General features: G+C 39.7%; 1 protein-coding gene across 1 annotated transcript; it reads right to left on the minus strand.

The window, feature by feature from the left end:
* Nucleotides 1-712: 712 nt before the first annotated feature.
* On the minus strand, nucleotides 713-27716 carry sgpp1b (sphingosine-1-phosphate phosphatase 1b). The gene is made up of 3 exons (XM_020627879.3): nucleotides 26537-27716; nucleotides 18270-18359; nucleotides 713-8173 (listed from the first exon to the last, which is right to left on the minus strand). Exons 1-3 carry the CDS (start codon nucleotides 27389-27391, stop codon nucleotides 7622-7624), a joined length of 1497 nt encoding a protein of 498 aa, XP_020483535.1. The 5' UTR covers nucleotides 27392-27716; the 3' UTR covers nucleotides 713-7621.
* Nucleotides 27717-27924: the final 208 nt, after the last annotated feature.

Here is a 27924-nt window from a genome sequence, read left to right on the forward strand (position 1 = left end):
TTCACACTGCATTTCAATTTACCCGAAATGACCGAGATTTTAAAATGCTTACGTGACATTCAATGAAGCAATGAGTACAGTATGTTATTCTTCTTTTCTCTAGTCCCTCAATTAAACAACTTTTATAAACGAGGTGATGAGCCGGCTGTCCGGGCGATGTAAACAAGTGAAGCTACGGCTCGGAAAACATTACAGACACATGGGACTCGGGTGTTACATCCATTGTAGACAGTCATGACTCACAGATTTATTTTCAGAGGATATACTTGATTTCTATTACATTTAAGTGTGAAAATATTAAGCCTTTAAGGAAAGTGGATATCATGATCTCAGTTTCACTTTGTGGATAGTACTGATAGACTAAAACAAATGTTAAAAAGCATAAATTGAAAAATCTGGGTCTTTCTGTTTTCATGTGTTTTTGAGTAATAAATAAATGGACTAAAACAACGTAACAGCCCCTGAAGTCATACAGGTAAAAAAAGTTTACATTTTATTGCACCACTTGCCAAGCTATTGTCATATCAAACAGGGTTGATGCTGAGAATTCTTCATTGAATCAAGCATAGCTTAACAATTTTTTGGTTCATATGTGATTAATTATGTTATACTATTTGGTTGTAGGAAACAAACTTCAGGGGCACCGTAGTTCCCCTCTTGCATCTAAATGTTCACCTCATCAGCTGCAGATAAAGATAAACAACAAATGGAGTTAAACTTTCATTTATCATATTTTTTTATTTCAGTTATTTTCACACAATCAGACAGAAATACATCCTAATTTTGAATCAAATCAGACAAAACAATCTGTGTATATCAAATACTGTGAAACTGCATAAAATGTCCTCAGATGTTCACATCAGTCACATTAGGACACCACTGAACAATTCAAAGTGGTTCACAATAAATTATGTGGAAATATGAAGGGGTTCCAAAATGACACCCATTGTTGAAAAGAGTACTGCCAGTTGTGTAAAAATGAGGTTTCTTGAACTTAAAAATATGTCATGAGATAGCGACTGTTTGAAACAATGAATGAACTGAGAACTTTAACCAAACAGACAAATCAATGCATGTTTCATTTGAATTAGGACATTACTCTGTGACTCATTAACACATATTCTCATGCAAAAAGTCATAAAACGCAAATGTGACAAAACGTGAAAATTAAACACTCTTTTAATTCAGACTAAATCGACATAAATTACAGTTTGTTGCTATGTGAGTGAAGGCAGTAATAAACAAGCAGCAGTGTGGTTCGCTAAAAGCTTATTTCTTATAAATGAATAATAATCAAGCAGGAAACATTTCTCCTCCACATGAATGCAACTACAAAGTGCAAAAGGCAACACAACAGGACAGAAAAAAGAGAATTAAAAAAACAAAATCAGGACCACAGTTTACACATGGAACATAAAATCCTCTTCCTGAAGAACGATAAAGGCAATAAAGGCACACGTGGAGCAAACTTCAGCTAACTGAGCTACAAGCTAAACAGTTGAACTACTTTACATTTGGTCAAATAAGGAAATCATTTTTCATAAAAGTCTCTGAGATTCACTTTTTTTCAAGACAGAAAAAAATCAGAACAGGTTCATATATTAAAACAAAGCTGGCAGAGCCCTCAGCCTCCAGGGGCCTCAAAGGAGCTTAAAGTGTTTCTATCTTAAGTTTATAGAAATGATAATTAACATATTTACGTATACATTCCCTGATATTTTAGTGAGTTAAGAAGACATTTGGGTGTCAAGAAAAGGTGCTACATCAGTGTTTGGGTTTTTTTCTGATAAAATCTGGATAAAAACTTAATTTTGGGCGTTCTTACCCATGTCTGGTGTTTTCTTAGAAACAATCAACAATAACTTGGTCTTGTGAATATATTCGGACGATAGTACAACACGGTTTGAGGGGGCAGTTTAAGAACTTCAGATGCCAAAACGTTGTGGAGTTTCTCCTTTATGAAATAATGGGAATAAAAGCATTGCAACTTTTTGGATGGTGAAATAAGTAAATAGAAAAATTTAGCTCCTACCAAATGAAGTAAGGCTCAGGTGAGGACAAATACAATGAAGGGTTTTTACCATCATTTTCCCCAGATAAATTGTTCAACTTCAATAAACAGTAATTAGCAACACGTAAAATAAGACTGATTCTCCCAATTGAAATATTATAATAAATAACTTAAAAGAAATTGGATTCCACAACAAATTTCGGAAGCACTTCTCCAAATAATGTTCCTGCAAAACCATATAAGAGGATAAATTGATGCTAAAACAATCTCTGTAATTACTTTTAACCGTTCTGCTTCGAGTCTATTATCTGAATAATCTGAAAAAATTTCATAAAACATCTATGGTCTTCTGGCCAACCTCCTGTTCAGCCAATTCAAGTTTTCCATGTATCAAATAAAATATTTCATTTTTTTATGAAGCACTGTTTAGTTCAGTGTAAATCTCACACACAGACACACACATAGATAGGTTGTAATCAGACTCAGGAAGTTTGGTTTTTATCTAATTTATCAATCTTGTTACTCTGATCGCTCCTCCATCTGCAGAGGGAAACGTCTTCCTGCTGTGATGTGAAGTCCACAGCCAACACATGTTTAAACACTTACACTTTTTCCTGTTTATTACCGATGCTCTTATCATGTATCACAAAGGTATGCAGGAAAAAAAAATGTTCTCTGCAAATGTTCTCTGCAATCAAAAAAAAGACTCATGGCAATGTAAAACAGGTTTAACAGTGAATCTACACATTCTTATTTTAAACAATGAACTTTATGAATGATTCTCTCCGTGCTTTGCAGACATGTTTTAACGTATATAGAAACTGGTGGGAAAGAATTTCGCTCTTATTGAAATCTATTGGAACATTTGAGACATTTTGCCCACACATGACTTCACCACAGGTTTAAAAAGTGTTGGTTTTTCTTAATGCTGAGCCAATAACACAACCAAAAGAGGGCCACACTTCCCGTTTCATTGGCAAAGAAAGGAAACCACATTAAGACAAAGAAAAATAAATCGCAATAAAAAACTGAAATATAGACACATAGGAAGTGAAACAAGCTGGAGGAGGGGGAAATCTCATCGTCCTTGAAAGAGACCAACCACTGGCTGACAAACACACCGGCAAAGCAGATCAATCTGTCTCTTGAGTTTTGTCAAATGTTGGCAGGTTATGCAGAAATCCATTTTAGAATCTAGTTTAAAGGCTTTATATGCGATTTTTAATACTTAAATGTGATAGAAATCAAGTATATCCTCTGAAAATAACTCTGTGAGTCATGACTGTCTACAATGGGTGTAACACCCGAGTCCCACTGTCTGTGATGCTTTCAGAGTTTTCCGAGTCCTATCTTCAGTTTGTTTATATCGCAGGGACGGCCGGCCGACTCCTCCCCTCGCGTGTAAAAGTTGTTTAATTGAGGGACTAGAGAAAAGAATAACATACTGCTTAACTGCGTTTCTAGATCACACTCATTTCGGGTAAATTTACATGCAGTGTGAAGATACAAGCATAATAAAGATCGTTAGCATTAGCATGCTAACACAACAATGCAGCGCAAGCTATTTTGGTTTCATGCTGGTGCTCAAGGGCGACATCTACTGGATCAAAAAATCACATCTAAAGCCTGTAACGCTCATGTGAGGAACTTTTGGTTTTTATCCTGGACATGTGTATGTAGTTTTCTAAATATCTCATCCTATTTGAAATGTGTCACTCATTATAAATATGTGACGTAATCACGATATAGAAAAAATCATCTTGTCGCTGAAGGTCTCATTTCTGATGATTTCTGGGTTTACAACTCGGTTAGTGTACTGATGTGATCAATAAAAGAGGAAAACCATGTTTGGAAAACTGTTTCGCAAAATAAATGATAGTTAAAGGAGCAATACGTAACTCTGACACCTAGCGTTTAAAATGGGTACTGCAGTACAAATTCAAAACACTAGAGAGAACTGTCTCCCCCCGCCCCCTCCTCCCTAGAGTCGATGTGCACGCAGCTCGCCATGTCGCGGACACGGAAGCTCTGCATCGTTCTTGAAACCTTTCTGCGTTCTAAACTATCTACGTTTAGCAGGTTTCTGGTCATAGAGCTTTTTAGAAACCGGACTGGAATGGAAACTCAGAAGGAGGACATAGTGGCTGCTGCTGTGTTGTCAGAGAAGCCGGGCACTTAAACATATCATGTTTTATTAACGTCTGATGATTTAGTAAGGTCGTTTTATGATTCAATTCTGTAGATATCTGACGTATTGCTCCTTAATATTTTGATTTTTTTTAATTCTACAATAGCGCCAAAACTGTATCATCAGTTTATCAAAAGGATTATAACCAATGAATCAATCAACAGAACGTCAACTGTCATTAATGTCAGTGGTGGAAGAAGTATAAGGTCCTTTTACTGAAGTAAAAGTAACTTTATGTTCCCAACTTCACCCTCTCTGCCCAGCTCAGGGGGAACACAGTGCATTCTGGGAACAGTGCATTCTTATAAGGACAGTACCGTATACAACAACATCATCATCATCATCATAGAAGTCAGCTTGTTACACTTCCAGCTCATCCTGCTGAGCCCACACTGAGGCAAATCAAAAAGCATGAAATGTTCCTTTTTGACTGTGTTGGTCTTCAGTTCAGAGGAGAAAGCTCAGAAGGCGGCAGCACCTGAACGCACCGCCAACTGGTGAAACAAACTGCCCTTGAGCAAGGCACTTCACCCACAACTGCTGCAGGAATGTGTGATGGAACATTTGGTTTCCATCCAAATGTTCTGTCAGTATTGCCTCAAAGTGAGTGGTTCAGTAAGAAAACTGTACACTGAAATGTTTGAGACACACGTCTGCTCTCAGAGATGAGTCTTGGAGCCCCAAAAAAAAAAAAAAAAAAAAAAAAATCACACTTGGTCATACAGTCCTTGAACCCGAACAGAACGTCCTGAACAAAGCAGCTCATAGATAAAAAACATGTTCATTCCAGAAAATGTGCAGAAATGTTTTTGCTTTCCTCCCAAACAGCTGAAATGTTTTACAGTTGATGTTATAAACTTGAAGACAACCCGAGAAGAAACTGAGTCCACCTTTATTAAAAAATAAAGCACAGAGGAAAAATAAATCGGTAAATCTACACCGAAGGATCAGATGGTCAGTGGTCTTACGGATTCATTCATTACTGTGACTCAGATGTAGTGCAAGAGGACGACGGGGAGAGAGAAAGATGGAGTCCATATGGGAGTCTGTTTTTCTTTCTTCAATGCTGTTTTCAGAACAAGAATATTGAATCAATGCTGAGCTAAAGTAGCGTTAAAAAAGAAGACTTTGAACACTGAAATATACAGTTTGGTTTTCTTTAAAGCAGAAGTGAGTCTTGTCTTGCCCATCAGATCATGTTGGTTTATATTGGCAGTTAAATTATAATCCTAATTTTTGACTGTTCAGATATTCTAATTTTCATCAGCTGTACTTCCCTGACATGAAAACACTAACTGAGCATGTGTTGTATTGCCAAACAATACATAAGTTTGTAAAGTTTATCAAATCCAATTGCTCTGATGCTGTGGCAAAGAAAAATCAGCTTCCAATTCAAGATTTCAACTTCAGAAACCTTTTACATTTTGCAAGACAATGCTTCTCTTTTTCGTCACTGCTGCGATCAGGAAAAGTTATTGATGAATCAAAACATTGCTCCATCTTTAATGATCTCTGACAAGAATATCTGGAGTGGAAAAAAAAGTGAGCTTCAATATAAGCCTTTTTTTGTGATGAATGTGTTCTGGCAATGTTAAGGGGAAAAAGTCAAGATACATTTAATAAAAGTTTAAGAGAAAAAATTTGAAATGTTTCAGAATGAATTTTAAATGAAGTCCGGATATTTTAAGATGTAGTGTTTGAAGAAAAAAATATTTATGTCTGTGTTGGAAGATGATGACGTGAAACCTAAAGGCTGACCGTACTTTGCTTTGTGCTACAAAAAATTCAATTACATTTTCTTCAAATTTGAACCTGCTTTGAGTAGTAGTTTTTCATTTCAAGTGTCACAGTCAAAGCCTTTTTTTCTCAAAACATTTAACTGCTTTATCAAAAATGTCCTCATCATTCTGAATTCCAAGGCCAAAAAAACTCAAACGCTACAAAATGTCATATTTTCGCCAGAGTTGTATCATCATTCTCCCTTCCTCGCCCTGACCTCCCCCCCCATCGCTCAACACGTCTTCCCTCCTGAGAGCAGCGTTATCTCTGCCTCCTCCCTGCTGACACGAGACTGTCCCCTGCACAGGACGTGGAAGCGTGCCTTTCAGATCGTCAAACAGGAAGCCAGTTTACAGTGTTTCGAAAAAAAAAAAAATGCTGAGCCAAGTAGACAGACCTCTGTCACCCTGGCAATCTTTCACACTTAAAAAAACTTTCTGTGCATTTCCCAAACAAAGTGATTCTTCCTTCCTTCCTTCCTTCTCAATCCTACGCAGTATGTGCCAGGTCATTGCTTCCTCGCAGGAATACCAATCAATCTCCGAGCAGTGAACAGACAATAATTAGTCTGGATAAAAACAGAAGAAGTAAACAGAGCACACTGAGTGGTGAAAGCCCTTTTAGAAAATACTGTGCACGGGTTAACAACGATTGGAAAATCATCTGACTCTTATTCCTGACTCGTGTTGGTTTATTTCCATCAAAGTTCAGGGGCTAAAATCAAAAGGGGTTTCTCCTCCACCAGGAGTCCAAAATAAAAGAAAACTCACATTTCCCATGACCTCTTTAACAGGAATAAGGAAGTATCTAATCATAAATCTTATTGCTTTAAGCGGTGAGAGGAGGAAGTCAAATATTGATATTAAGAGGCTTCCACACAAAGAGCCACACAAAGTTGAACACTGAACTTGAGCTAAAACAACAAGCGGATCAATCAAGTCATCAAAAAAAAGAGTTGTCTTCAACTATCCGACAATCAATTTGATGCAACTGTCACCACAAATCTTTTGTTTTTGGACTGTTGGTTGGACTAAACATGACATAATTGAATGTTGTCCTAAATGATGTTACCGAAACTATTAGTCACCAGATAAATGGAAGATGAAATGAATTGTAGTTCAACTGTTGAGCTGTTAAAGCTCTTATCTAATACGAAGCACTTTAAATGCTATAAACATTCCAGTCTTCCCAAAAGAAACTTGCGTGGTTCTTTGTCTGAACTCTTAATAACAACATGAATAAAAATGTGAATGCGCAGAAAAAAGATCTGTCAGTGGCTTTCTCAGTCTTTCAGAGGCATCTGTTTAAGAATGTTTTGCTCATTAACGTGAAGCTGGCAGAGAAGGAGTGGATGTAAGGCTCCGTCACAGTGTGTCCTGGGATCACGAGGAGCCGCTTAATTATTAATTAGAATTAATTAAAGGGCACAACACAGAGATGTCACTCGTCACAGGTGCTTCACCTGGTTCATTGTTCCCAACATGGACCAACAACGGGGGGAAATTGGAAAAACTCAGAACATGCCAGCATTCAGATAAAAGTTTAGGCTTTACTTCACTTCAGCTCCAACTTAAGGAGCAAAGGAATGGGGTTCTGGATGGGCTATCTGATCTAAAAACAGCTAGAAATGAACTGACATCCAATCAGGAAAGCTGCATGTAGCTGAACAGCAGCGGGACGAGGAAGAGCACATTGAAGCCAACCGCCCCGTAGACGATGTAGCGGTAGGGCAGCTCCACCTCCATGTGCTGCCTGGCCTTCCTTACGTCCTCGCAGGGCACCCTGAACAACCGGCACACCAGTGGGATTGTGATGGCCTTCATAAGCGCCCGAGTGGCAATCAGAACCAGCACACCCAAGAAGATTCGCAGCAAGGCTGCACCCACCAGGCTGGCGCTGAGGGCGGGCATGGTGAAGGGAAGCTGGTCTGGGGTTGGGTCAGGCATTAGACCCAGGAGGTGGTTGACGTGACCGGCCAGAGCCACGCCGGCGCCTGTACCCAGGATCTGAGCAGTGTCTCCTCGAGAGGTGCTCCAGGTGTCCAGGGTGAAGGAGAAGAGGCCCAGGCCCAGGTGGAGGGCGATGATGATGAGCGGGGCGTAGCGGTAGGTCAGGTTAAAGCCGTCAATCATGTCCAGCGCCGGCAGGAATGAGAGCAGGATCAGGACGCTGTACAGGATGCCGACAATGACGTCCTGGAGGAAAAACAAAGAAAGAAACAGAAGAGTGATGTTACTGAATCACAAAGAGATCACCGTCATGTTTCAGGGAAGAGTGTTCTATTGTTTTCATTGTTTTTGGAACATTTTATAACATTAAAATGACATTAAACACTTTGGATTTAAACAAGCAACAAAACAAAAATTGGGATAGAAATTGATTGATGGACATTTTAAGACCAAACCGGTAATGTATTCATCCAGAGAAAATAAATAGCAATGAAAATCAATGAATATAATTCTGAGTTTAAACCTTATGACCCTAAAAGCTAATGTACTTCTTGATCATTTCAGGGTCCCTTTTAAGGTCCTTGTAAGGGGGGATTTCAAGTCCAGATGGATTTGATGAACTGCTTTAAAACCTTCTGTTAATTAGTTTCATTAGTATCGTCAGGGAAGGATTTATTCTTTAATCTTCACTTGAAGCTTAAATTTGACCTTTAAGTATCATCAGTTTTTACGTTCATTTTCATTATTTCCGCATTGTTTTTCCCACAGAAAATATCTCTGACCTTTACCTTAAAGGTAAACAGGACTAATATCCAGCTGTGTGCACAGTAGGCTTGTAGTCTAAAACAGTACTGGCTGATTTTGTAGTTTAAGTTCATTTAGTCAAGTTCAAGTACAGTTATAAAGTACAGTTATGTGACAAAGTTTCCTGGATATTGCATTTGAATAATGAACCACATTTATCAGATAAGGACGTCTGTTTTGGAAATAAAATATGTATTGCAGCATTTTCTTGCTGATGGATAAAGGAAGTGTTAACAGGATACAGGAAATCAGCAAATCTCAGCATGGCAGTGAACTGTAGACTCAAACACAAAGGTCGTCGTGGTCGTTTGTTTATTGAACCGAGCAGCAAACTGACAGTTGACTTCCTGCACGAACATTTTCTGTACGTGTGGATTTAACCTCTTAGACCTTAAAGCCAGAAAAGAACTCCAGTTGAACTGATCAGAACTATTTCAGGTGATGACTCAAAGCTAAAAAACTATGTAGTATTTTCTTAGAGTGTTAACTTTGTATTTTATACATATACTCAACGTTAATCAGGTCCTAAAAATCCAAAAGCTACATTTTTTATTTTCAATATTTATCAAATGTTAAAAGTTCGGCAGTCAGCATTAAGTAGTTAATCAATTTAATTATGGTCTGAAATTCATGCATTAATTTTTTTAAATGTTAAAAAAAACAATCAATACTTAATCTTTATGACAAACAGGGTACCCCGTGCACAGTCTATGTGTGCACGGTTGCAGGAACATACCATGAAAATAAATCAATAATCCGTGGCACAATGAAAATGACTTAACTTTAACTTTACTGTGAGCGAACAAAGCGTTTCACCGGTAGCTTCGTCCGGTTCGCCCAACACAATCACAGGGCACGCACAGTGTGTTAAATACAAACATGACCAGTTTTTGATATTGTGTCAAAAACACGCTTTTTGACACCATGTACTTTTTTTTAATATACCGTTGGACTATGTGGATGAATATGTTATGTTTGCTTGCAGTAGTTTTCATCTGAGGCTGTGACCTGGAATAGTGTTCATTTTCAACACTTGTTTTGATACCACAGTGACAAATAAGGCACTCAGTATTGGGTAATTACTTGAATTTTTTAACTCAGTAAAGAAACATTTCCATTGTATTTGCAATTAAGGGCGCACTCACTTGTCCAGTCACCCTGTACTGTGCAAAAGCACAATTGTCTCCCCCTCCCAAGTCCCCGGGTGGCCTGCATTCACATTGCTAAAGCCCCAACCACGATACTAAATCAACAATTCTATATAAACAATACTATATAAACAGAAAAACTACAGACACCAAGTTAAAGATTTGTGAAACATATCTGCCAGGGGAAACTGGATTTTTGTGTAGTTATAACTATGTTGAGAAGTGTGTGTTTAACAGGCTGTCTGCAGTGTTTCATTATGTGTGTTTTCACACTAGGAGCGAGTGTAATCAAACCGTAATAGTTCCTCATCAGGCTGACATGGGAGTGTAAAGTATTTACTTAACTTTAGTGCCTGATAGCACATGTCTTATCAGTGTGTACTTTCCCTGGAGGAGAAATCAATTAGAGTTACTGTAAATCTACACCAGTTTCCCTCCACCTGCCAAACGCTGCAAACATTTCAGCCGTGCTGGCATGTTAGCCCTCGGCTACAGCCACACACCAATAAAACCAAGGTCACAGTTTAAATATCTACTCTGCTGCTTAAATACACGTTTAGGTGAATGTTAGCCCAGAACTCAAAGTCAGTCATTAATCACACTTAACTATGAGGGAAGTTCAAGAAGGACACATTTTACTGTATCAACATTTAAAGTGGACTCAACAGCAGTGCGATAACCTCTCAGAATCTCTGTGATTCATCTCCTCTCTTCTACTGCTACAAACTGTTATCAGCCCTCTCTTACAATGACACACACATAAACACACATTTAGAGAAAAGCTTTCAGCTGTCTGTAATTTTCTTCTCCACTGACACAACAAGAAGCAAGAAGCCTGATCTCAAGAAGTCCCAAAGAGGGCGAGAGGTTGGCACGGTGCACTTAGAGAACAAGGTGCAAGTTGTGCGGTTGATGCCTTTATCTTAAGTGCCTTACAATAAAAGAAATGAGTGAATGTGTTGCCTGCACGAGTAGCAAACTAAAAACCCCTGTAGCCTGCCTACAGTTTATGTGGAATCCTAAATGACTTAATAGATCCTTAAATCAGCATCCATTAGACGATTTTAAACCTTATTTTCTCTTCAAAGATGTAAACTTATAGCCAACTTAAATCACAATGGCTGCAGTGGCTATTTTCATGATTGAGTTTATTGATATTAAAACCCCAACTGTTTTGATTGATTGTTTGGGATTATTTATTTTACTCTGAAAGGACATATTCTGATTCCAGCTTGTTTCTTGATCATATTTTTCTGATACATAACTCCTCTATGACAATTAACAAAGAAGATTTGAGTTGTGGGAGCAGCGATTGACATGTTTTTGACCATTTTCTTAAATTCATGCGAACCAAACAAACCAAAAAAGTAATAGTGGACATTTTTTTGACGCATAAACTGACAAAGCAATCTTCAAATGCAGCACTCCATATTTTATTTGTGCATCGTTTCCTTGAATTATTCTGATTTTCAAATTCAGAAAATAAAAGACAGGTCAGAGACTGAGTCGTCACAGAAATACACAGACATCACAGTTAGCTTGGTGTTAGCTATCTTGCAGCTACTGTAACATGTGTAGAGTTGTTACATTGGAAGTTTAATGATTAGCAATACATGACGAATAACGAAACAAAAGATTGGTCAAACGTTTGCAAATGAAGCAAGGTAATACTTTGCCTTTTACAGGATATGTGTAGACCTGTCAGGGCTCACATTATAACTGGCCCTCCAGGCTGGACTATCGATTGAAAGTCTAAGCTGATTGCACGCTCCACTTGCCTGCCCAGGGAAGTTAAATACTGCATTTAAATAAAAAAAACAATAACACATCATTCATAGCGTTATATAATTTTCCAGGACACAAGAGTTGTGTGTGTGTGTGTGTGTGTGTGTGTGTGTGTGTGTGTGTGTGTGTGTGTGTGTGTGTGTGTGTGTGTGGGGGGGGGGGGGGGGGGTGAGCAGTCTGGTAAAAGGTCTGCAGATGGAAACACCAGAGCTGAACAGTACAGTAGCAGAACAGCTTTCTGCTCTGAGCTCTTCCTGCAGAACAAAGGAGGAGGAAGTAGTTTCATTGGGCGTGATGATTTCCAGAACACATTAAGTACCCGGCAGGCCTGGCAGAGCAGACCGCTAATGGCTCACCATGTGTTCATGCTCCACTCCCTGAATTACAACAGTTCCCACATGGCCTGACGGTGGTGGAGCCTTTAGGCCTCAGAACAGACATCAGACTGTGTTATCAGGTGGAAACAAGCTGTGTCTATGTGGAGCCACATGTTCTCAGGCCTTGACACAAAATATTGTGTTTTTGTTATCTTTTTTTTTTTAATGCAGCTCGTATTGTACTTTGAGAAAACAATCAGATGCTATGTCTATGGGGATCTACACTTTTCAAGGATACCATTTTCTCAGTCCATTGCAAAACACGTCAAGAAATCAGTCATTCAAGTGCATTAGAAATGCAACATCTGACTCAAGAACTTGCATGAGAATATCCAGTTTTTTTAAATACTTTAGTGTCAAACTAATTCAGTTAAAGTTATACAAACATCGACATTAGCTCTTAGAAAGAGAAAGAGAAACTGTTGATGGCTAATTTGGGATTATCTTAACAGTAGCCCTTTACACATCACAATTCCTAAACAGCACACTTACAAAGAAAAGCAGTCATTACACCTTTGGATTTAATTGAATCTGCAACAGCATCATATCGGTGTTCCAGTGTGTGGTGGTTTTTGCGTTAAATAGAATCAGCTTTATTGGCCATGTATGCTTACACACACAAGGAATTTGTACTAAAGTGCTGTGAAAGTGTGAGAGTCCTGTAAGCATACGGAAGGCACGCAATGGGAGCTTTACAAACACTCAGGCACGTAGACACACAGCACTGCCCCGCCTCACTGACTCCCACATTACCCACGTTTCCCCCTTTAACATCTCTGAGGCCAAGTCTGATGACCAATCAGTGGCAGAATGACTGACCCCACGTGTTAACCTGAAGAAATGTAAACAACGGAAGGTGAAAATAATGGGGTACGAATTGTAACTCGCTCATTCCATGTCAACGTTCTATTGTCTTTTTACCCCTTAAAGCACGAAGGGAACAGTAACTCCAAACAATATTTTTCCCCTGGTTAGGGTTTTATCTTAACCTTCCATCTAGAAGACGGTCCTTATTTTATTACATAATGAAAGCGAGGTTGCATTCCAACACCAAGTACAGTACTCTCATCTTAAGACAGTACAAAAATTCTAATAAAAAGCCGAACAATTTGTATTTGTAAATGTGAAATAATGGAATTTCAATCATGCAACTACAAATGACATCAATCACAAATAATTATTGAAGTTAACCAATTAATTGTGATTAGTCCCATCAAAAAGATAGAAAAATATATGTGCATATTTAAAAAAAAAAAAAATCATCTAAAACTATTTTTTGCATGAAAGAATTCCTGAGACATGTAGACTGCATCTTGCATAGAAGTTACCTGCTAGTCCAGTATTGTGAAAATTTGGGAAATAACAATGCATGTCATGCATGGCTGTAACAAAAAGTGACTAAATCCTGTAAATAAAGAGAAAGACAAAGAGACTTGAGCTGAAAGTTAAAGCTCAGTTAAACTAACAGGCCCATCCTAATGGATTACTTTAAAAGTCGAGCAGAGAGGAGGAATCTTTCTTTCCTCTCAAACTAAAGACATTCAGATTGTCTTGCTCTTGTAACGCCAGCATGTGACTGTAAAGTGTCTTTGGCTTTAAATATTTCAGTCATTACAAGTATGACAGTTTAATTGAAGAGTTGGAAGGAGACGATATGGATTAAATGTAATACTGTGGAGACGAATATGATGTCTTTGAGATGACATGATTGGCCATTTTTGGAAAGATCAGATTTAAGGGATTATTAAGGTTTTACAGATTAAGTGACTTCACTGGTTACTGCTGGAAAGTGAACTAAAAATGAAGGACATTGAGAGGTTACTATGGTTACAGATATTATTTACATCCCTTTCGAGGCTCAGTGCGAGGAGAAAAGCCCATGAGGACAGGCAGCTGGACTTTCCTGGTTACTGCCGGATGATTTAATCCAGATGGCTCCACGAGTGCTCACAGTCATGCTTTGATTGTTAGGAGGAGGAGGAAGAGGAGGAGGAAGAGGAACATGTGGAGAACACACTGTAACAGGACAACAAAGTAAAAGTTCTTTGTAGGAAGGAAACAGGTGCTTAAAGGGTCTCTGGCTGTTGGTAAACAAACACAGACTGCACCCAAGGGTATTTTATATTTAGACAATGCTACATCCTCCGATGAGGAACAGTGACAACAACATTTCTGCAGACTGAACTTGCGATGCATAATAGTGGACAGTGAAGGTTATCAATCCTCAGGATGTTTTAATAAAAAAAATTAATTACCTGGTGTTTTATTGGTCTTCCTCTAGTGTTTGTGTGGTAGCCATTTTTTATTTTGTTTATTCAAATGTAAGAAACAAGTCAAAATGTTAAATATAGCTGACCACGAGCTCACATAATGAATCAATCACAGCCGAATTTTCAGCCAAATTCAGAGCAATTGGTTTCAAATTACTTAAATTGTCTTAATGTATTAAGTATTAGGTCTATGTTGAGAATAATATGTACTGACGTATGTTATCGAGGTTATGTAATCAAACTACATGTTTGGTTGATTTCTCCTGAAAAGTGACAAACCTTGAGTGTTTTTTTTTTAACCCTAATGAAGGCAGCCATCTTGGATGTGTTCTCTGTTTGTTTTTAGTTTTGATGAATTCTTCCAGACTTTTTCTCGACACCTGTGATGGAAAAGTTTACTCTTGCAATTATGACTCACTAGGAGGATGAGGATAATTCGAGGTAATTGCTAATTCATCAACAAAAACACCAATCAGAGCAACCAACTCCCTCTGAGGCAATGCTGTGGCTCATTTAATAAAACTGGGGATTTCAAATGTCTGATTTACTCTGACAGTTGTGGTGTTGTCAGTGCTGGGATGAACTCGAATCTGGTTAAATGCCAGGATAAAACTAGGCGTGCCTGGAGTTGTAGCTCAGTTCACCAGGATGAGTCAGGTCGGCGTCCTTTAATTTACTCACTGCATGTTGTAAATCTAATTAACTTCCGAATGAACTAATTGTCATGTTTTCTCTGAGAAAACAGGAACAACTTTTCTGATGCTCTAGATGTGTGTGTTTAGTGAGGTGGAGATCATAACCGCGACACAGCCTGCGGGCAGCCACGAAAAGCTCTGAAAGAACGTCTCTGATGTGGAATTAACCTTCAAAAGTTTGTCTGGGATGACGGCCAGCGTTCTGTAATGTCTGCTGCTCCCGCACCAACATCCATCAATCCATCTGACAGCGTCGTGACCACAGAGCCTGTTGCCATGGCGACAGACAATCTAGGCCCAACAGTGCATCAGGAAGACTGAGGTCATTTAACAGTGAACGAAATAACCCCTAACAGGGGTTAATGTGAGCAGAGTGTGGAAAGAAGAACCCACACAAACACACACACACCTACTGGATGTTGAGACTGGCATGTGTTTCAGGAAAATTCCCCAAAATTCCCCAAACATATATTTTTTGAATCGATGGAGCAGGATATAGTTTGGGATATGGTGGTAGCATAATAATAATAAGATTTATTATCAAGTTTGTATTAGATGAGTTGTGATATTCTTTTTATTCATATTAAATTGTACTTTTTGTTCACAGACTGCATGATAAAAACTATCTATTACTAACTCAGAACTAACCTCTGATCAAAAATCCATTGAGTGGATAGCAAATACACCATGTGGTACCAAAAGTGACTGCAACACATTGACATTAATATCGAATAATAACAAAATAATAGAAAGGAGACATACTTGTTTAACGTTTTGTGAATACATTGCTCAGGACAGAGAAACAGATACAGATGCTCTGCTGACTTAAAACAAGTGCAAATAAATTAGCCTATATGCAAATTCCATGCTTAAATTATGTTGTGCCTGTAGACAGTGCGCTGTAAATTAGTACAGATTAAAAAAAGGCAAAGCGAGGCAACTTTAATACAAAGCCTAAAGGCAAAACCTTTAGCAAATAGGCAAAATCACGGGTTCTTGAAACTAAGACCAAAAACCTCCCAGCCCAAAAAACTTATTTTCCTCGTTTGCTTTTTTTCACACTTTGAGTAAAAAACAAAAAACAAAAGAACTCACAAAAAACAACAACTATTATTTTACCTAATGACTCCAGCACATTCATTTTCAACTAAAGGTTTGTCTTATACTCTTTGTTATTGGTGACTTCCTAGAGGCTGGCACCCGACTCCTGAGAAATAGTTTGCTGCTTTAGGGCACCAGTGGTTTACACACCCACCATGAGGTGTTCGATGATGCTTTTCATGACTGTACCTGTACTGCACAACAGCGAACACATCGAGCCAAAACCCTGCTATCAGCGAGACAATCTGCTAAAGCGAGAGCAGCAGACAAAAGGTGCAGAAACAAGTTTTTGCAAGCCATGAAAACGCCTAGTCTGTAGTCAAATGTGTGCTGCTCATTTCCTTAACGACGTAAAGCTGTAATAAATGGAAACAGAAACAGGCCTGAGCATGTGGAGGACATGATGCACATTTCTGATTAGCCATGTGTTACAGATAGAAGTCCAGGAGGCTTGGCTGAATACAAAAGCATCAACGTATTTAATTTAAGAGACACTGTGGATTAGTACACAAGACATGTGAGACAGGAGTCTCTAGTAGAAAAATAAAAACTTGATTAATTTGAATTGGTTCTTTCTTCATATTAGCACATTTGAATAACTCATTGTAAACATTTAAGCCTGATTTAATATGTTTTTTCTATGTAGATTAAAATGACAAATTAAAAAAAGAACATGCAAAGGTATAAACTAAAATTTTGAGACATTTCAGGGAAGGAGCTGAAAAACTTTACAGATAGACACACAGATTATAAGTCTACGGGTAATAACAACCCCAGCTGTCTGTCATTGAGAAGAGGACACCTGGCACATGTTTGTAAACTTCAGTTGTTTTCTCCACATCTCTAATTCTAAAGCAGGAAAACTATTGTTTGGAGGCTAAAGTTCAGATTCCAGCTCCTGCTTCAACTCCATGAGTGGAAAAGGTTTCCTGTTTCACACCCTGCCTGTTAATCACACCAAACAAACGACACATATAAAGGAAGGTCAAAGTCCCCAAATACGTTTTTTGGACATTTTAACTCTTAAATAACCTGTTTTGTCAATATTATTTAAGGTGTTTTTTTTTTTCTTTCTTCTGTAGTTCTTCAGGTGTTTAAGTTAAAGACACAAGAACATGATGCTAGGGCAGGTCTGGAGCTGAGGTGTCAACTAGTCTGATACTGTTTCTCACATGTCAGCTATCAAGTTCAAACAAACAGAATGAGACCAAACTGACACTGCAGGTGGAGAACCTGGCAATGCCTGTGCAGGGCTCGACATTATAACTGGCCCGCTGGCCCGGATGAATGATTGACAGAGTCCGGGCCAGTTAAAATACTGCCTGAAAAAAAAAGAAAAAAAGACTGTAACACGTTGTTAATTTCACAGCGCTTTCCTGTCATACCGGATTTTTTTCAGTAATTATTTTATAAACGTCGTGCTAATAACTGCTACAGCATCAACGTATTATAAGCGCTCGTGCGCGCATGTGGTCACAGATTTTATTCTCTAATAAAAAACACGTTCGGTAAAGCGGTCTTAAAACCATCAGATCCCGACAAAAGCCGAGCTTAAATCAGCATTCAAAGAAAAAAAAAAATCAACGGAAGAGTCGAGAGTGACTGCAGGGCATGACGAAAACAGAATGGAGAAAGGTTTCAGCCACAGTGACAGACAGCTGGTGGAGCTGGAACACGTTAAAGTTAAAGACTAGATCCTGGTAAAGACAAAACTTATTCACAAAGCGCCTAAAGTAAAGATCTAGGGATGAAGAGTTTCTCATAGAGAAGAAAGAAGGAGAGAAAAGTGATCATAACAATTCCAGCTCTATCACAACCTCATATTAATGTCAGTCAGATTAAGTAGACTCTTACAGTTACCAGCATGGTGAATAAACATGAGCACGTAAATATAAGAAAAATATAAAATATTTGATAAAATTAGAGCTCAATTAAATAAAAGTTGTAATTTACTCTTGCATCAGAATGGTTCAAGAGCAAATTGGTAACTGATATTTTAGAATAAAAAGTAACGTTCCTGGGCCAGCAGTTACAATGGACATGCCAGTGATCTTTGAAAAATCGTGGCCAAGAGGGCCACTGGCACATTTAACTTAATGTCAACCCCTGCCTGTGTGTGCACGTGCACATGTGTGTGTGTGTGTGTGTGTGTGTAGACTTACCAGGACCGAGTGCATCCCCATGTAGATTCGGCTAACGCAGACCAGCAGACACCAGCAGAGGGCCAAGCTGAAGCCCAGTGAGAAAGAGTACTGTGGAGGACAAAGGAGACAATTTTCAGCGCAATGTTTAACACCACTGACATATTACCAGTTAGGCAGACTTACAGTTTGCAGTATTTCAAATAAATAGCACTGATGCAGCTGTGATACAGTGATAGAAATATTATAATGAATCTGAGTGTAGCTGTTCGCTTGAGCTTTAACTGTTTCAACATGGTGTTAAAGCATTGCAATCATACCAGTCCTGCAACAGTTAAAATGTTCACACGCTGAGTAAGACACAAAGACTTTATACAAACATGGACGTAGTCTTAGTTATGTCGCATGTTGTTTTCCGAAGCAGACTTTTAAAGCCCATCTGTGGCGGTCTGCATATTGGAAATGCTGTCTCAGTCGATCAGCCATGACCCTTATTATGAATAACTCTTATGCAGCATAAAATCCAAATGGAAGAGTATTTTAAAATATAAAATGTGTCGATGAAGAAATGAGCTCTCCAGACTAAATTTGTGTTTTTCTACCAGACAGTTTATTTCTACTGTAAAAAAACTGTAAAAACGGTCATTTTTGAATGGGTGTGTATGTGATTCCGTGGCTTTTTCCGCCAGCCTCAAGTGGTTCTTCCGCATTGGCTTCATTTTTTCAACACCGGAGGTTGACACTTGGTGAAAAAGCTCTGTGGTTGCATTAAATGTGCTCTTTGCCAACGCATTTATTGCAAATGTTCATGTTGCGGGAACGATGAAAATGCAATTTCTTGGCGAGATAATCCGGGTAAAAAGAAAACTGTCTCTTCAATGATCACTAAAGGACTGGGGCTGCTAGTTAAACTGCAGCAAATTACCACATATCTCCTCAATTTTCAAGGATAAAAGAAATTCACTTTTACTGTGACTCTCCTGCCTGTCAGCATACCTACTTTTTTCTCTTCTACAGAATAATTACATTTTCTTCAACAGCTCAGACAGTGCCTTACAGTGTAATGTGGATGTGTAGTGTACACAAACTTCTACTTCAACGTGCAAGCAAAAAAAACTGCAGACTAACTAGCAGATATCACCATTTCAGTGTGTGATGACATTTTCGGTCCATCTATAGAGTAAGTCCAAAGTTTCATTTTGATCGTAAATTTTATTATTCTTTTTATCTTAGTCTTTATCTTTAATCTTCTCTTCCTTGTTGCTTCTGATCTGCACTGAGTGACCCTACGCTAAACATTTGTCATGCATCATGATACATATATTTGTTAATGAGTCTCTGCATCAAAGGGAACACATGACATCCCTGCAATCTTTACTACGCTTAATTAAGATAAAAATAATAATATGATAAAATGTTGTGAGTTCTGGAGATTATAGAAACACTCCCAGCCTGGATAAATGTTGCTGTAATGTGGTAGATATGATTATCTGCCAATGTGCCCTAGACTCAGAGGCCCTCATAAATCTTTAAGCAATCCTGCTGTTCTCTTATCAGACATGCTTGGCCTGTAGCAAGAAGAATAGGGAGAGAAAGGAAAGCTGGGTTCACTGCAGCTGAAAGTGTCCAAAGTCAGCTTCTTCTCCCTCACGTGACTAAGATTATTTCTCCAGTCAGTGCAAACAGCAAAGGACAGCACTGAGACCTATGAACACATGGCCTAAGGTCAGATTCAGCTGCAATCCGTCTTAGGGTAGAAAACCAAACCTTAACCTACATGTGTTTCCAACGCACACAAGTGCATATTTACAGACTCAAGAGCCTCAGATCCTGAAGTTTATTTTTTGACGTGTGGACTAGGCCCTAAGGATTGCTTGATATCAGACGGGAGAAGGCAAAAGTCTTTAACACAGTATTTGATCTCAAACTGCAACTATATTAAATTGTGACTGACCACAGTCAGCTCTCCTGTAAGACTCTCCTAGAGGTGTTCTAACCAGCAGGCTCTGCTTCAAAGTGTCAATTATATGTCTTTTGAAAATGAGGTCAGCGCAGAGGGAGGTTTAGATTGAGAAACAGTCGTCTTTATGTGTGTGGATTAGCTTTGAAGCTAGGTCAGACACAGACTGCCAGACATGCTCAAACCAACGCTGTGTTTAAGGAAAGATTGATTCATGTCTGAAGGGAGAGAAGGGGAGAGGAGAGGACAGAGACACCATCTGCAGACATGTTGTCCACACAGTGTCCTCTGTCTGTGAGCAAACAGATCCGGTGTCAGCGGGTCCCACGGCCGTGTTTGCACGCTCGCTTTGGCCCTGCGCCTGTGACCACTGTGGTGCTGCGGCAGTCGCCTCATGCAAAGTTTTATGGACATGGTGTGTTTTTTGTGTGGCTTGTGGTTCTCTAGCCACTGCTTATTGACTGTTAGCTTCAGTGTAGAGTGCACCCTCACAACAAATATCGAGTCATTAGAGTCAGATGCAGCCGTAAAACACGATTTCTCCATAAATGAAGGCTGTCCGCGTTGTGTGCCCTTGCTTGTGCTCGTGCGTGTGCCAATGCCAAGGAAGTGTACCTTGCTTGAGCACAGATCTGAGCACTCACACTAGTCAAACAAACTGGACTTTAGGGGTGAAGTTACGGTAAGGATTGCCTAGCGTGAGTGTGTCCTTAAACTCTCACCTTTGCCCATGTGTAATCGAAGAGGGATTAACAGGAACTGGTCAACACAAGTGCTAACATCTAGGTCAGTGTGTTATTCTAGTAAATGTAAAGTGTTTTAGTCTAAATAACTTGTATCGCTGCACAAGACAATTCATAAGCACATCTATTTAAGAAAGATGTTGGTTTTAAGTTTGTCTTGAACAGCTCATTTAACTTATCTTCCGCGGGTTTATCTGATAAACGTCAAAGTGTGACTTAAGAAAAACAATGCTGCAGCTCCTTAAAAAGCAAACATTATTTCCTTCTTTTTGAATGCAACATAGGAGATTTACGCTTGATATTAATCTGCAATTTCCATAAAAGCACAATGGAAAAAGTCATGGTTGGAGTTAGGAAATGCAATACTGTTAAACTCATTCATGCTTGCAGGAAAAGCGGCACAGTTCCCATGTACTGGTCCCGCTATAGGGAGGAAGTCTCGCACAAAGCCTGTTTACCATAATGTTTTCTGTTCTGGCTCCACTGGAGAAAATGATGAGGATTCATATCACACAATGAAGCATTGATGCCTGAATTTTCAGTCTGGAAATTCTTAGGCTTTTGTATCTGCTTTACATATTTCTCTTATTCTTTTAACCTACTTTTCATCACTTTTTTTCTCCAGCTCCTTTTCCACGTTGCCTCGTCTTATCGCCTCTTCCAGCCCTCTCTTCACCATTTAGTCTTGTTTCTCCTTTTCTCCTTCTTCTTCCATCACTTTTCTGTATAAATCTCTCCCTGTCTCCTTGCCACTAACCACTTCTCTCCTTTATGTTTCCGACATCTCTCGCGCTCTAGTCTCATCTTTTTAAGTCTCCTGTCATCTATTACTTTAATCTTTTCTCTACCTCATCCTTCCCTCTTGCCATTTATCTCCCACACTTTGAAATGCTCCACTGTCCATTGTCGCATCCCTTACTTCACTCTTACCAGCATCTTCCATAAACCCTTTTCACACATCTCCTGAAAAACTCCGGAGATTTGGCTACCCGGAGGGGATTTAGGCTTTGTGTGAACGCAAACAGCCGCATTTTTTCGCGCGGACTTTACTCAAGAGTTTCTCCTGCCAGGCCCCTAGTATTTTTTTCCGCAGAAAATCCGAGTGAGCTGATGTCTGAACGCGGCAGCATATACTCCGTAGATTTCAATTTGAGCCAATGGAAAGAGAAAGACGTTTATACAGTGACTGCCTTAAGTGTCTGCACGCGACCACTACGATCTCGGGGCACGTCATTAAACGGCTGCATTATATTTTCTGTTCGTCAGTATGTTGTTCTCCTCTCTTTTGTGGATGTTGTCATTCCATTGGATTACACATAGCATTGATATAAAGGCAAATATTCTCATTATAGCAGAAACCCGCCCCCCCCTCCTCACTGTCTCCAACTGTGAGGAGCATATGTGAACGGCTAGGTCGAGAGAATCTCCGGAGAAGTCCTCCTGTAAATATCTAGATATTATCCGGAGTGCATATGTGAAAACGGCTATAGTGAGACATCTGGCTCTGGTTATTGTCTGATCTGGAGAAAGGGCTGGGGTGGGATGGAAGGCGGAGCATCTGACTCTGGCCCAATGCAAATCCAAAAACACTATAGACAAGTCAGCAGAGACAGACTTCCAGCAGGAATGCTGGCAGGGCAACTACGGCAAGCAGCAGGGGATGTGAGGGACACACCCTGCCTCCTCCAGATATCAGTTTGCAGTCATCTCTCAGTCTATTTGAATATTTTGAACCTATTATGGCACTGTTACAAATCCTAACCCTGGTAGATGAAAACATTCCACTCTCTAATCTTAACAAGTTATGTGTGTCGTCACTTCTGTACACTATAAATTGATCTAGTCACACAAAATATAAAGCAATTCTTAAATTTAAAATTACAATTTCTCCTCCTCATGTAACGTGACTCCCTGCAGTCAGATTAGCTTGTATGGTGTATGCACTTTTACCTGCTCTCCACAAAATTGATAACAGCTGAGCAAGTCTGAGATAAAGCAACACAAGCAGGTCAGCAGTGTTTATTTGACAACTGTGTGTAGGGATAGTTTTGAGTTGAAAATGCTGAAAAGATATCCGCAGTTTTTTAGTTGATAGGTACAGAAAGACGTGAGAAAGCTGCAGACAATGAGACCGTCTTATCTTGGATTCCCACACTCCAATGTCAGGGGTCTGCGCTCTTATCAACTGCTATGGCAGACAGACAGGGAGGTAGAGTGTCTTAAATCAGTCCCACCTCTGCTCTCGCCTGCTGAGATTCAAGCAACAAAAACAGGGCTCCCACGCTTCTCTTTTCAAAATGTCCTTCTTTACTTACGCCCACAATGGCATTCTGGATGTTACAAATCATGATACTTCTGTTGGAATACAAAAGGGGCATTATCAGGATTGTAGCAGCTACAGGAGCAATACCCAAGGTTATCAGGCTAACCAGAACCATCAGCGCAGGCTCCTTGAGACCCACTGGCCTTCAAATGTAGAAAACTGATGAGCCTCTTCTGTCTTAATTTAACATGGACTTAGTTTTGGCTTACAGCTCTAGACATGGAAATTGTACAAGACGAGTCAGATACATTTCTTCTCTTCCATAGTACAGAATCAGACTTGGTTATCAAGTAGTACCATACATTTAAACACATACAAAAAACTTGACTTGTTTTTTGTTGCAAAAACAATTAAAAGTTATAAAACAGAAAGTATTCATGCTGACAGGGAACATAAACAGAAAATAAAAATATATATAATAGTATATAAAAACACAAAATGTACTAAAGGTGCAATGGCAGAGCTGTGCAGTTCTGCATATGTTCTGCATACTATTGTTTTGTAGTTGACAAACCTGATATTAGAAGTCATGCACCTTCTTGATTTTGATTGGTCAGTGAGGGAGAAGTGAACACAGCGCCAGCGCTGTTCCAAATGTCGTACTTTTTTCAACTGTGAGCGCTGAGGGTGCAGCAAAAACAACATAACAGCTGACGCTGAGGGAATTTTTGCACTACGGACACTTCGAGTGCTGAAAATCCTTGACTACATCGGTTTTGTTTTGAAAATGGGCACTGCCAGGGCAAAAAAAACAACGGCAACAGGTCCTAAATTGACTTGCATTTATTTGATCTTTTTTTCCCACTAAAAGGTTGAAAGACCACCCATCACAATTCTACGGAGCCCTAAACAATGCCTTGATTGTTTTCTTATGTTCAGATCAACTCTAAACGTTTGATCTTAAAAGATTAGATTAATTTTTAAACATCAAAAAGTGTTGTTTTTATGGTTAAAACCTAGCAAGAATTCTCCATTTTAGCGTGAAAATGTATGAAAAATTATCAATTGCCTTCAGTCAATGAACTCATTGATAAATAGTTACAGAGCCTAGGCATGAACACTTTACAGACTATGCATCACTTTGAAGGGGTGTCGTATGTTTCATAGTTCTATGGGAATCAAATGGACTTCCTGTAGTTTGCTGATCTGGTCTCTCATTGTGTGGATGCACAGAAAGACAATGGAGAAGGACTAAACAGACTTTGTGTTGGTTTTAACAGAGTGGGACACAATGGATTGTTGTTCCTTCGCAGTCAATGGGGAGGAGGTGAAGAACAAGAACAACTGAGAACGGCTTGTTAAAACAAAATTCCTGCACGCGTGTTATTCTAATGATTTGGGACACCGTGAATTTTTGTAACTTTAGCAAAGCTGGAGAACAGACGGTGGAATATGAGATGTCATCAAGTGACCAAAGTTAAAGAAAAAGTTGTGGAAGTGTGTTTTTAAACACATCCGTTCATGATGAGAATCACTATTTACTGAGTTGTAAAACCACATCAAAGTAGTGTTTATACAGCATGTTAATAAGTTAACATTTATCTTGGCAATATTGGGGCTGACAAATATTGTTTTTTATCAATATCTTCGTACTTTGTCAAGGTCACCTTTAAAAGACTGAAACCTCTGTACAAACTGCCCTAAGTGCTTAATGAAAATATTTAAATTCCAAACAATCAGAAAACCCAGAGGATTTCATGACCACACTTATGTGATTTACAAATATTTACTCTTAAGAAGCTTTAAACAATAAATATGGCCAGGTTTTGCTTTAACAAAATCCCTTACCTTGGAAATTGATAATTGGTATGTTTCTGAACTTTCTGTTTCTCTGGTCTTTAGATTTGATTTTGCACTATAAAAAGCGTCTTACTTTGCTATGTATCAAACATAGTAATGTGACAGCCCAACAGTCAGTTGGCAGTAGACCTTTAGTCTAGTTGTGTCCACACTGAGCTTGATTTCACCTCCACTACAAGAGGTAAACAAATGTGCTCATACAACTGTACAGCTGCCACGGCTGCTGTCACTGTATCCACTTGGCCAACCGCACATTAATTGTTAATGAAGCAGCATCAGAAGGCTGACTTCATAGGGCTCAGTGATCCTGTATCAAGAGTTGGCAATTATCATATGATTGCTCATGTAAATTTAGCATTGGGGGAAGGGGAGGGAAGGGGGGCTGATTCTTTGATCTGCAATGATGTGTGATCTCTGTAGGAAATGCAAAAAAAAAACCTGTTTGCAGGGGCAGGAAAATAGCCTGCATTGGGTTTATTGCCGATATATAAATATAGATTTTAGAAGGAAAACTTACCTTTTGGCAAGCTACACCTGATTTAGTGAATATTTAAGTTGCCATTTAAATTGGCATAATGATTTTGCACCAATATGACCAGTGTTGCAATAGTCAGAACAATTTAAAGATTATTTCACATAATTATAACACTGAAAAACAATTCCAGCACAGACTGCGCTTTACTCATCTGACTGTGATCGTCTGCTACTTGTGCTGCAAACATCGCTGAAAGTATTGCAAACGAAAGCGCCAGAGTAGGACATGCTGGACAATCACTGTGATGACATCAGCATTTCTCAGGGCGAACGAACCCAAGGATTGTTTTCTGCATTTTAGTGTTCTGTTAAAAGATGTTTCTGCACCGTGTCTCTCGTGAAAACAATGTGCTGATCCTGATAAATCCCGATGAACTTAAAAGTAGACGATGTGTGGTGGCATTTTGGAATCTTCATTTACTTTTTTTTTTTTTTTTACTTGTAAGGTCCATTATTATTTCAAGTGTTTAAAGCTTTAGGAGGCTGTATTTGGGATGCTGCTGAAACAGATGTATGTGGTCTACTATGAGGTGTTTCTGTATGAGATCTAGGGACTGAAATAAGCAAAACCCAAAGCTCCTACATGCTAGAGTGTGTTGTTTAATTATATTGGGAACTTCACACAAGTATGATCACACGTGTTTCTGGTGTGATAAATAGACTAATGCTTTTTTTTTTTTTTTTAAGTTGTAATTTAAGTGTCACAGCCCTTGTCAAAAGGCAAAAAGACAACACTTAGTGTATGGGATGCATTTTCACCACTTGCCACTGATTCTAAACAGGCACATGATGTGATGCAACAACACAATGGGGAACTTTCACAAGAGGAAGCAGCTCATGCCACTCATTCAACTTAACCCTTGATGTCATTTAGATTTGGGTTACTTTTCGACACTGAAGCAGCAAAAGTAAGATGGATTCACTGTACCTCCCACCGGCCGTAGGTCAAGAAGAAGAGGGAGAAGGGGATGGCAGTGCCCGACATGGCGTGGGTGGAGGGCATGCTGTACTCCGAGTTGTAAAACATCTCCACTTTGACCACGGGAGGTGAAGCGGGTCGAGACCACCCGATCACATCCTTGGTGCACTGTCCGAGGTACATGACCCACACCCACACCATGATCAACCTCCTGCTCACGAAGGCGTCCATGTTCCACATGATGAAGGGAAAGAAGGTGATGTAGAAGAGCTCGTTGCCCAGCTCGGTTCCGAAAGTGAACATGTAGTACAAGAACCGGTTCTCGATCAGGAACTCCTGCCCGGCGTCGCCCGTCAGAGAGTTTTTGCGGAGGGGTTTCACAGTGCTGCTTCCAGGGGGTCCCGGGTCTCTACTGCCTTTATCTGTTATCGTCTCCTCCGAGTCGGTCCCGGCTACAATTCGACCGTTCCCCCCGACAGCGACCGTCTCTCCCGCGGCGGTCGCTGCAGACACAACTGCCCCGTTCTGAGGGGCACTTTCATCGCCCTCCTCCTCCCCCCCCTCATCATCATCATCATCATGGTTTTTCGCGACATTAGAGTCGGCAATCCTCTTCCGAAGCCCCCCTACAGTCGTTTGCACTTTCTCTCCTTCTCCAGCTCCCATGTTTTCCCTTTCACGCCCCCCCGTGCTGTGATGATGGCAAGCCCCGTTGTTGTGCGAGTGAGTCCGGTCTGCTTCCTTGCTGCTGTCGACGCTTCTAGAAAAAGTCCCGTGTACCCCACAAATGCGCTGAAAGCGGGCGACCAAGTGGGGGTCTTGGAGATAGTGGAACATCTCTACAAAACGGTTACTTTTCTCCATGTTTAATCCAGTTTACTCCTCCCCCCCCACCACCCTACACACACACGGCTGAATCCACTACTTCCCCCCCCTGAACAGTGGATGATGAACGCTAGCTCTTACGGCTAACGATAGCTAGCTTTCCCTGGAAATCATGGCAGAGTGTGCTGCTGAGAAGTGAAACCGAGCCGCTTTTAACAACTTGAGAAGTAATGGCGACGAGAAGTATTATTTTAAGAAACGATAAAATGTTTGTTTTCAGTCAAACGGCAAAAAGGATAAAAGCGAGCAGGTCGGGTAAAGACCGAGTCCAGATGCGTTCAGTGTCCCGCTACCTGAGTGGTGTTCTCTACAACTGACAGATCTCCTGAGCAGTCCGGGGAGCGCGCCTTCTCTGTTGCCTTCAAGTGCTGTGGGAAAATTTACTTACAGTCTATGGTTAGGACATTATACTGAAAATAATAGGGACATTCAGCTTGTAAGTATACTTCCTCCTGTTAAAAAGAACAAATTCAAACGCTAGTTAATTTACAAAATGATAACGTTTACTGAAA

Source organism: Labrus bergylta, chromosome 18, assembly GCF_963930695.1.
Source record: "Labrus bergylta chromosome 18, fLabBer1.1, whole genome shotgun sequence".
Taxonomy (NCBI): domain Eukaryota; kingdom Metazoa; phylum Chordata; class Actinopteri; order Labriformes; family Labridae; genus Labrus; species Labrus bergylta.